This window comes from Myotis lucifugus, unplaced genomic scaffold, assembly GCF_000147115.1.
Source record: "Myotis lucifugus unplaced genomic scaffold, Myoluc2.0 scaffold_387, whole genome shotgun sequence".
NCBI lineage: Eukaryota > Metazoa > Chordata > Mammalia > Chiroptera > Vespertilionidae > Myotis > Myotis lucifugus.
Window position 1 is genome coordinate 219,883 of NW_005871435.1, and position 11,342 is coordinate 231,224.

An 11,342-nucleotide genomic window follows, 5' to 3' on the forward strand; every position below is an offset into this window, starting at 1 on the left:
CTAATCACTTCCCAGCCCACACCACTCAAAGCCCCACATCCCAAGGCCAGGGATGCTCTCATCGTGTTAGGCATCCAGTCCTGCTACATGTCGGTGTATTGCCTTAGAATAGAGTATCTCCACAGTTGCTTCTGCTCCTACTCCTTCTGAGTCTTGCCCTTTAAAAGCTGCTACTATAGGCCTGTTATGTGCTACAAGGTCATTTTTTTTTTTACCAAAATCATATTCACAGAATGCTTGAGAAAATAATATCATGTCCTTTGCCCTGTTTAGATACATGGACATGGAAGGAGGAAAGAAACTAGCTGGCAGACTTTGCCTCTGATCTATCCTGAGTGCCTTGTATTCATGGGTTCAGTACAGGGCACACAATCCGTTCTGTTCATCCACAGAGGGTCCACTAGAAAGAATGTCTAAATGGGAAGAATGACACAGTCTCAGTGATGCACCAGGTAAGATTTATTTTGGACACAAGCTCTTTAGAATCAGACATTCCACCACGGTCGATCTTCATTTTCTGGGATAGACGCCTGTCAGGAATGATTTGTTAAAGAGTGTTGTTATGCCAAGCATTAGATTCATGTATCCAGGCACGCTTAAACCCCCCCCCCTTTCTTCTTCCTCGTGGTCATCAACATCATCCTTTTAAAATATATATTTGGTCTTGACATTTCCTCTTCTCAGAAACCTCAAGCAGTCTGCCCAACTCTTTGGCAAGGCAGCTCATTTCTTTCTGGACCCTGGCTTGGATGATCCTCTACTGAGATGAACTTCTACTGAGCAAAATCTCAATCACTTTCCCATTTCCAGTGTAGAAACCCCATTTCTCCATCATCTGTACTGCCCTTCCTTACTGTGGCAAACTTTATGCCTCCTTTAAGCTCTCCCTTAAATGTTCTCTACTCTCTGACAACCTTGCGAAGCCACACTGATCCACCCACTTAGGCAAAACCAATAATTATTTCCTGTGCTTCCACAGACCTTAGTAGAAATTTGTGCAAAGGTGTGGTCACCCTGGGCTGTAATTATTTACATAGTTCTGTCTCCATTAACTAGCTGCATTTACCTTTTCATCTCACCTTCAGCACAATGCCTGACTGACACAGGAAATACTCCATAATTGGGGTTCTCTTTCCTTTCCCTCTGCCTCCCAGGATCACCCATTTTCTAGGAAGAGTGAAGCCCCCTTGGTGGGGAAGGGGAAGGAGGGTGACAAACCCTGGGTCAGTAATGACCTGTGAATCTAGGATCATGGTTACTTGTCTCCACTGAGAGCCCCTTGGGGACAGAGACAGGGAGAGGGCTTCTCTCCGAGGAGAGGGTCTTAGATAATGCAGCCAGGCGTCCTTCTGCCATTCACTTCCAGCCTCTTTCTCTCCGAGTTACCCAGACGTCTGTGTGCAGTGGACATGTGAACATCCATCAGCCCCAGGAAAGTCCACTGGGGAGATGTTAACACCCTTGTCAGCTCTTGACCGATTTGTACTCACATAATAGATAGCAGGTTGGCAAGCACGGCCACATCCATTGAAGCAGCATTTCATTCCCCTGGGACATGAGTTATCTCCCCAGCAACTATCTTCACAGATCCCAACGCCTCCTCTGGTCACGTCTGGGCAGAATCCAGATCTTCTTCTCCCTGAAACATACAATGGTGTTTGTGGAGTTTGGAATAGTCACTAACCAGGTAATAAAAACTGCTGTTAGAGGTCGACAGTCTCACTGCTGGCAGGACTGCCACCTCTTTCATTTCTTCCTTTGTACTCCTGGACCCTCCCTCAGCCTCGGCAGATCCATCCTCACACTGAAGCCCCCATTTTCAGTCAGGCCCTTAGGAGAATGTTCTCCCTGCTGCAAAGGCTGCCCAGTTCCGCAGGCAAGAAACCTGCTCTGTCATAAGCCTCTTCTTTCCTCCTTATAAGATATTAGAAACATCTCTGATCCCAGACATCCGTCTTTCCACCTCAAACGTATCCCATGTTCATCCCGGGGCTACTCTGTGTTGGAGCCCTACATCCCAGGCACATGTAGAGAGAGCCCCAACTTTTAATAAGGCCCAACCTGATCTGATAAGAAGAATGGGGCCCTGGCTGGTGTGGCTCAGTTGGTTGGAGCATCGCCCCACATACTGAAAGTTTGCAGGTTCATTCCCCACTCGGGGCACATATAGTAGGCAACCAACCAATGTTCTCTCTCACCTCTCTCTCTCTCTCTCTCTCTCTCTCTCTCTCTCTCTCTCTCTCTCTCTCTTTCAAATCAATAAGCATATCCTCAGGTGAGGATTAAAAAAGAAGAAAAGAAGAAGAATGGGAAATGCAGGGTGATCACTCCTTGAAGGTTAAAGAAAGTGGGTCTCATCAATGCCAAATCTCCACTCTGCAGCCTGTTCCTGTGCCACACCATCCCAGGTAAGAAGCTGGGCTCTGAGCCTCCTCTGCTCTCGGGTAGGACCCCCTCAGCACCCTTACTTCCACCCTTACTTACGTGCCTGAGTGAAGGCCATCTCCATCCCCAAGATGACAAAAGCCACTAGAACAAAGACTGTGCCTGTCTTCATGTTGGCCTTTGATGTGAATGCACACACTGACCCCAGCCCCAATTTATACCCTCAGTGACACCAGAGAGGAGTGTGAGGGGGGCAGAACAGTAAATGTGTAACATGACCTAGTTACTTTGTTCTATTTCATAACTGATGTCTCTCTAACTAGGGTATGTTTTCTGATAGATAGAAATCCAAACAAGAGAGTTCAGGCAAACTTTGTTCATTGCTACATCACAACTTGGCACTGGTTTCCCTGGTGTCAATAGAAAAAGTGGCCAAAGAAAATAATTTTCTGTGTATAACTTAGAATTTCAGAGTAAGAGCTTAAACTATGCAGGTAGGTGTTATTCCACCTGGTGCCTCCTGGAGGTTCCCTTCCAGGAGGATTCAATGTGCTTCTGGGAGAGATGGTGAACGGGTTGTGCTTTGGAGCCATCCAGGGCTGTGATCCCCAAGTAGGGGTGGAATGAGGACCTCCCCTTCATCACAAAGGTAGGTAGTAAGGTCGCTCATCTGAGGAGATGAATGTTCAAAGACCACAAGCTGGCAGGGCCCTTGGGGATGGAGAGACAGGGTCCACTCTTGATTGCGGGTGGTCTCTGAGCCAACCCTGCTCCATATGAGAGGTCCCTAGATAGAGGCCCGTGTGGGTGAGCTACAATGAGCTGAACTACAGGAAAAGACTGTTACAGAATTTCAGAGAAGGGCTATAGAGGTAAAATTCCAATGACTATAGGAATGAAGAAAAGCCTGCTTTGTCCTTGGGAGTCAGATCTGGGACAAGCACCTCATGAGCACCTATGGGGAGGCCAGGATGAGGTACTCTAAGATCACACGAACACTAAGCGAGCCAAGAGAGGAGGGCTCAGACCAGCCACCTCAGGTAGTTAGCTCACACCCAGCATTTCAGACTCTTTGGCTGCTCAAAGGGTACAGCACCCAGGACCCCTCTGTCTGAACAAGGGACCAAAGTACCTGAAGAAGACATGCAGCTCAGTACAGGGTGGAGATCAATTGCCCAAGGCAGCACAGAGCACAACAAAGAGAAGCCCAAATGCAAATCCGAGGTGTCTGGCCAGATGCCAGACTGCTGAGTAGCATGGCCTTGGTGAGTGTGTGGGGCCAAGGTGCACAGCCCCAAAGAACTTGCAGGAGAACCCTACAGAGCACCGTTGGCCAGGGGAGGACTCCCTAATCCCTCTCTTCAAGTGACAATACCACTATAACTTCATTATCATCATCTTCAAAAGGTTTTTTTTGCATTATTTTCATGTGTTTAGTATGTGTGGGAGCACTCGCTCCTCGAAACCGCACATACTTCTGAATCCTGCTCACAGCACCAAGAATTCGAGCAAGTTCCTCCTCGGACCCTGCTCACTATACTAACGTTGGGAGTACAGGTCCTGATCCTGCCCTACTACTCCAACTGTCAGGTCCAAGCCTCTCTGCTAGGGGCAAGACCTTCTCGGACACTGGGTGGTAGATGGAGAAGCCATGAGAAGTTGAGTAAAGGGAAGAGAAGGTAGTATTTTCAATGCTTCAAGAACTTAATGTCAGAATTAAGTTTGTCCCAGAGTACAATTAGCAAGAACTTTGTAAATGTAGACATACAAAAGGAGAGGTTTAAAGCACCCTTAGGATAAAGGCTAGAAACCTAAGGCTCTGATGGTTTGGGCATTCCTTATTTTTGCTTTTGTTGTTCCATTTCCTGACACTTTTAAAAGGTTGTTGAATCTCTGAATTAACTCATAAAAGAATGGTAGCAGCCTTCATTGCTTCCAGAGAAGAGAACTGGATACTTGGGTATAGAGCTAGGAGGGAGATTTATTTTTTGTTGCATATGTTTTGAAATTTTACACAATATCTACTGTTACCTATTCAAAAATTATTAATTTCAAGGCCATTGAGTGCATGATAGCAAAACTATTGGGGGTGGGAAGGAATTCCCCACCACCCTGTTAGAATCAAGCCTGTCTTTCCCTAAAAAAAAAAGTTCTCTTTTCTTTAAATAAATATATGTTACACAATTATCAAATATCTAAAATGAAACTATTGTCAATGTAAGAAACGTCTTACACCTGTAGATAATTTTTTTAAAATATTTGTATTGATTTCAGAGAAGAAAGGAGAGGGAGAGAAATAGAAACATCACTGATGAGAGAATCATTGATAAACTGTCTCCTGCTCGCCCCACACTGGGGCTCAAACCCATAACCCAAGCATATGGCCTGACTGGGAATTGAACCATGACTTCCTGGTTCATAGGTCAACACTCAACCACTGAGCCATGCTGGCCAGCCTCCTATAGATAATTTTTATGACTCCATTTGAGCCAAACTGAAGCCAATTGCCGGGAAGCAAAATCTCAACAGATCGAGAAAATGCTCCTGAGAATGGCAGTTTTGCAATTTACTTTATACATTAGAATAAAAGGAGGAGCTGTAAGGAGGATTACATGAAATTCATTGGTAGTAGATTAAGGAGGCAGGAGAAAGCAAAGTGGGGAAATCTCTGAGATTAGATAAAAAGCAAAACGGTGGGTGCAAGATAGTTAACATCTCTAGCACAGAGAGGTGGTATTTGGGCAATAAGATAACAATGTGGTCTCATGCTCTGGTTGTGCGATTGTATCTTAGAGGAGTCTGGAAAAGATAATTACTCTGACATTTCCAAGGTATGTTACCTTAGTTGCACTAAGACAATAGACAGGCTCACTTAAAGATAAAGATTAATCTTTGTCAAGGAAGCTACAGGCCTAGGATGTGACCACCAGCCATGACCCACTTTGAGTTAGGAATTTTAATGTTCAGACCATCCTATGTGGTTACTTTCCGTCTCTGAGTCTGTAAGGCCCGTCATGCAGGCCTCCCTTGCACTTGTCAGCTTTGGTAGGTGGCCCCCTTTTCATCCGCACTATTTAAAAAGGAGAAAAATGCAGTCACAACTTTCCCTCAATTTCTCTACCTTTTTCCATTTTGTCTGCTTGGGCTCCGTGGAACCCAACAGGAGAGGCGTTAAGAAGGGAGCACAGGTGGAGACAACTAGAAAAGAGAGAGAGGACAAGTCCCCTGGGTTTGGGAAGGGTGAGTATGGAAAGGAGCTCAGGGCAGCCATGTGGCCGCTGAGCTCAGCCATGAGGAAGAACTGTGGTTCCTTTCATCATCCCCAGCTCAACCTGCATCCTTGGTCCCTGCTTCTGCTTGCTCAGCTCCTGGCCTCCTGGGAGGAGGATGCCTGGCATGGGAGTGTTACTGAAGATTCTGGGTCAGGGTGAGCTAGGGAGAGGACAAGAGTTTACATAAACCAGAGCATGAGGAAACAGACTCCCTCCAATAGGGAAAGAGGACCTGGGAGGCAGACACTGCAAGAGAAGTGAAAAGCACAGGCCTGACTTCCCGCAGCTGCTCCACCAACAGTAGTCTCTGCCCCCGTTCTGGCTCTGGCCTCCTCCCAGAAACCCAGAGAAACCTCAACTGAAAAGTCAAGTAAGGAGATACCAGCTCCCTGGTCTCAGGGTAAGAAAAGGAAGTTTTATGAAAAGAAGACAAAGGAAAAAACCAAAGTCTCATATTGCGCAACAGGTGAAGTCCCACATTGTCCCACCCAGAGGACTCCATGTTTCTGCTTGTAATTCCCGGATGAAGCATTTCTTCACGAGGGTAACCAGGTCTCCTGCAGCTCCTGGGGAATGGAGTTCCTCCCTTCTAATTTGCTCAGGGGCAGGGAGGTGTGGAGGAAAAAGATTCCACTGTGAGGGAGAGACCCAGATTCTGGCCCTAACCCTGCCCCCTCTCTAATAATAAAGCCAGAGACAGGCCACAGCTCTGCTCTAGACTTCCTGGGACAAACGAGAGGATACAATCTTCCAGATAGGAATTCAAGGTCTCCCCGCCCCCCCCCCACCCTCAGAGGGTCACAGGAGTCTCAAGAAGGGGCAGGCTTCCCCTTCACCTGGCTGATGGGTTTTGTGCCCTTCATGAAGCCTCAGTCTTCAGTTTCAGCTGCTGATGCAGACCCTCCTCTTGAGATGTCTCACCCCATTATCGTCCATCATCTTGGAATGTGTCCACTTCACCCTGGGTTTCTCTTTCAGGGTGTTTTGTCTCACTTTCTAGAATGTTTCACTACCTTTCACACTGAGCTGGAGGGAGCCACTGGCGGTGACTCTTTAGTTGGTGATTGTATTAACTTCCTATTGCTGCTGTAAAAAATTACTACTAACTTGATGTCCTAAAACAGCACACATTTGATTCTCTTTAAGTTCTGGAGGTCAGAAGTCCAAAATCTGTTTCACTGAGCTGAAATCAAGGTGTCAACAGGACTGCTTTCCCTCTGGGGCTTGAGGGGAGAGACCATTTCCTTGACTTTTCCCGCTGCATTCTTGCATTTCTTGGCTCCTGGCCTCTTCCTCCATCTTCAAAGCCAGCAGCGTAGCATCTTGGTTCAACTGTCACATTGCCTTCTTGCCTTCTGTCATCAAATCTCTCTCTGCCCCCTCATTTAAGGATACTTATGACTACAGTTAGGGCCCAACCAGATAATCTAGGATAATCTCTCCCTCTCAAAATACTTAACTTGATCACATCTGCAAAGTCCTTTTTGTCATATAAGGTACTATTCACAGGTTCTGGGGATTAGGATGTGGACATTGGGGTGGCCTACCTAGTGATCTATACTTTGTCTCAGGCTTGGGGGTCACCTACTCTGTCTCTCAACCACTTCCCTCAAAATAGAGTTGAGTATCTTTAGCCAAAGACTACATATCCATAACCCTTCAGGCCACCCCAACTTCCTCCATTCATTCCCTTTAGGCCCTAGGACAGTGCCATTCAATGGGACTTTCTGCCATGATGGAAATGTTCTATATTTTTGCTGTCTAACAGGGAGCCAGCCACTAGCCACATGTGGCCAGGGAGTACTTGCAATATGACTAGTGCAACTGAATTATAAATTTAATGGACATGTAAATAGCCACTTATGGCTAGTGATTAATATATGGAATAGCTCAGATCTAGGCAGATGGAAAGCAGAAGCCAAGACCAGTCAGGCTCTTTTTCTGCTAGCCTCTTCTCACACCATTTTGGATCAGCTCTGCCCCAACCTCCTTCTCTCAGTCCCTGTGGAACCTAAAGGAGGTTTCTAGTGGGGCTCTGGGGTGGTGGATGGCTGAGGGCAGGGCAAAGACGGGAAATGTTTGTCCCCAGAGAGGCAGAGTCCCAGTTCTGCTTTTGCATTGGACTATGAACTCTCAAATATTTTATAAGGTTGCCCTCTTTACCCTACTTTCAGAATGAGCTGTCCTTTTTGGCTCCACAGAGGCATGTCACAGGGAGCACAGAAGAAAGGACTAACCTGGGACGTGGTACTGGCCGAGTTCCGCTCTGTCACCCATCTTCTGGGTGGCCTTTAGCAACTTTCTTCTCAGTCCTTGTCCCTCAGTTTTCATAATACGAGAGGGTTGGATGAGACCGTCTGAGAGGTTCCTCCCAGCTTTAATAGACTACAATTCTGTGTTTTGTAGATCAAAGCTTGATTGTGCACGTAATTCAATCTCAGAACCCTGTTCTGACTCATGTAATAGTTCTGATTGAAGGGTTATTGAAGGTTACTCCCACAATACTCCAGAACCAAATTTGACTTCTTCTGTCCTCATGATAACACTCCACCTTTGCTTTGGGTTTAGAGAGCTGATCCACTAACTAATCTAATCCACATCATGGCACTAGGAAGACAGACACAATGCCCATTGTAAGTGAAAAAGCTAGGCTCAGAGAGGGAAAGAGAATGTTCCAGATGTCAGACCCTGTGATGGGTGCTTTACAATCTATATATATAAAAGCTTAAGCAACTATCCAACCATTCAACTGCCCGACCGTCCAACTGGTAGCTATGACGCCCACTGACCACCAGGGGGCAGACGTTCCAACCAGTAGCTATGACGCCCACTGACCACCAGGGGGCAGACGCTCTACCCAGGAGCTGCAGTGCTGCGGTGACTTGGCAACTGCAGTTCTTGGGTGACGCACCCAGAACCAAAGAGGAGGGAGCCCGATTCCAGGGTGTGTCACCAGAGAAACTCCCTCTTGCAATCTGGGACCCCCTCAGGGGATGTCAGAGAGCCGGTTTTGGCCCAATAACCACAGGCCAGGCCGAGGGACCCCACTGGTGCATGAATCTATGCACCAGGCCTCTAATAACCTCATAATAGTCCTTGCAAATGGATAATATTGCCCCCACTTTACAGGTGTAAAAATTGAGGTCCAGTAAGGCAAGATGACTTTCTTAGTGATATGCTAATAATAAGTGGAGGCCCATTTTTATGACTCTGAACTACCTCATCTTGCCTCTATATCATACTGCTGCTATTTACAACTTCTCTACCAGATGTTGAGATGATAACCCTTGGCATCACAGCTGTCCTTTCAGATCATCCCCTCATGGTGCTCTCCAAACAGACCTACAAGCCTTAGCAAGTTACATCATCTCTGTGCCTCTGTTTTCTCATCTGTAAAGTTGGAGGTAAGAATCCCAAATTCATACGGGTGTTAAAATCCTTGGTGAAAGTATTAAGTGAGATCATGTCTTCAGAGCATTTAGCCCATTTGAAGTCCTCAGTAATTGCTCATTCTTATGGTGTTTGGAAATGGTAGTTTGTCCCTATTAATAACACCAGGCAATTCCCGTTGCACCAGATCAAATTAAAACACAAAGAAACTGTATATATTTTTAAGTTTTATTATAAAAACACATGGAATCAACTGCATTACCCATGTATCCACAATAGCAGAGAAACTGATGGTGGACCATCCCCATGGGGGACATGTGCCCTTTGGCAAAACCAACATAAATTATGAAAATAACACAAAATATAATAACAGCACATAATAAAGATTAAATTGAGAGACGGAACAGGGACTACTGAGAGAAGTAGTGAAGGTGGAGAAGGCGGGTCTCACAGAGAAGCGTCAGGCCCAGGTGACCTTCCCTGGAGACCTGCCTCTGTGCCTGGAGCAGCTCAGTTCAGTTCCAGGTCATTCATGTACTCCTGGACCCAGGGCTCACTGGGGTTGGCGCAGATCTGTCTCCCCTTTTTGGTTTGAAATCTGCGGAAGGAGGAATGGACAGATTAGAACTGAATGGGACCTTGTCTGTGGTAGATACCTCCCTCTGCTTGACCACCGTTCATCTTGGACAGCTCTAGTGGGTGGGAAGACCCTTCTGGGGTGGCTCTGGAAACAGACTCCCTGTAACTTCCACCCTGGATTTAGCTGTGGCCTCAGCTAATTTGGTTCCCAGATTAAGAACCAATGAGTTTTATAATCAACATGACTGTATCTCCCCACTCATTCCCTAGTGCCCCTAGCAATAACCTTTCTATGTGTTTTTCTAAGATGTTTTAAGGATCAGCCCACCTTCCTGTGCTATTTTTTACTTTCCCTAGTTTTCTAGCATCTGGCTCATTTCCTCCCCAGAAATGTCCTCCCCCTGAATCTTGTCCCTTGATTCCCTCCCATCCCCCTCCAGGACTCAGCAAGTGACTTCATGACCTTGTTCCTTATGACTTTCTGGGGAGCTGCAGCCCTCAGGCCTGTCTCCCTCCTGTTTGATCCTCGCCCTGCCCTGCCCTTGCTCTCCAGAGAAGGACAGAAGTTGATACTCACACCACAGCGGGCTGGGAGCAAAGGCTGCTGGTCTCGTAGTAATCCATCACAAAGTCCCGAGGAAGTTTCCGGAGGATGTAGGAGAAGCAGCAGGCAGTGGGAGGGTCGGAACCCACTGGAAAGGAAGGCCGAGGTGAGATCAAAGCTCTACAAGACGCTGCTCCTTTGGCTTTTAGTTATAGATATTCATGGGGCATCTCTGTGGAGCTATGAGAGCCCAAATATGGTCCCTTGTCTAATCCCATCCACCCAGAGTGGGAGTCTTTTTCTGAACATAGGATCCTAAGAGAAGATAATGGAGCTGGATTGGGTCTCAGAGCACACATCTAACTCCATTTAACAGATGAGAAACCAAGACACAGAGAGAGACAGGGACTTTCTTGAACAGGTCTACTGGTTACTGTTTCTTAAGAAAACAGAAACTTGAATGTTACCGAATGTCTAGTAGACACTACATTTAACAGCAGACTACTTAAAAATCTCCCCAGCGCCCTTTTGTCCCATCCCCAGATGCCACTGTTGGACCAGCCCCAACTAGAAAAGCAGGCTCCCTACACTATGGCTCTAGAAGCAGTAGCTGGAATAACAGACTTACTTGGTGCAGAGAGCACTGGAGAGCAGAAGGCCGCCGCTAGCACGAGGAGAGAGAGGACAGTCACACAGAGCTTCATGGTCTTGGCAGAGAAGAGGCTTTCCTGGAGCTGAGACTGAAGAACCCAGAAGCTTCAGAACTCGACTGTGTTCTGTGCTGATGCTGAGCTGGGATCCCCTCTTTATAGGAACTCTGAGGACTGGGACAGAGGTGGGAGCATAGGAGGGCAAGTGGAATTTCCAGGGTAGAGATGATGTCATGGTGCCGATACGGAAACTGAAGTAGCTGAGAGTGAGGAGCTCTGCACAGCTTCTCTTCCCCGGGGCGATGTCATCACGGTGGAAAGGAGGAGGAGGTGGAGGGGAGAAGTGGGCTGCACCCTCGAGGGAAGTGGTACACCAACGGCAGTGACCAAGACCAAGGAGAGAATTGTAAACCCGAGAGGAAGGGTGCAGCATTCACACCTGCGAGGACTTTAGACACGACAACCATGCTGTTCTTGGTGGTTGTCACCTCCAGAAGCCTCATGTCAGTCTTTCTAAAGTTG

The 11,342-nt window shown here is 46.9% G+C and overlaps 1 protein-coding gene and 1 long non-coding RNA gene across 2 annotated transcripts; both read right to left on the reverse strand.

Annotated features, from left to right (window-relative positions):
• Positions 1-437: 437 nt before the first annotated feature.
• Positions 438-1,651, reverse strand: LOC106699392. The gene is made up of 2 exons (XR_002826070.1): positions 1,491-1,651; positions 438-530 (listed from the first exon to the last, which is right to left on the reverse strand). It is a non-coding gene; the product is annotated as an uncharacterized LOC106699392 (long non-coding RNA).
• Positions 1,652-9,314: 7,663 nt separating this feature from the next.
• Positions 9,315-10,924, reverse strand: LOC102437023 (C-C motif chemokine 4). The gene is made up of 3 exons (XM_006101907.3): positions 10,799-10,924; positions 10,204-10,318; positions 9,315-9,645 (listed from the first exon to the last, which is right to left on the reverse strand). Exons 1-3 carry the CDS (start codon positions 10,872-10,874, stop codon positions 9,558-9,560), a joined length of 279 nt encoding a protein of 92 aa, XP_006101969.1. The 5' UTR covers positions 10,875-10,924; the 3' UTR covers positions 9,315-9,557.
• Between the last annotated feature and the right edge of the window lie 418 nt (positions 10,925-11,342).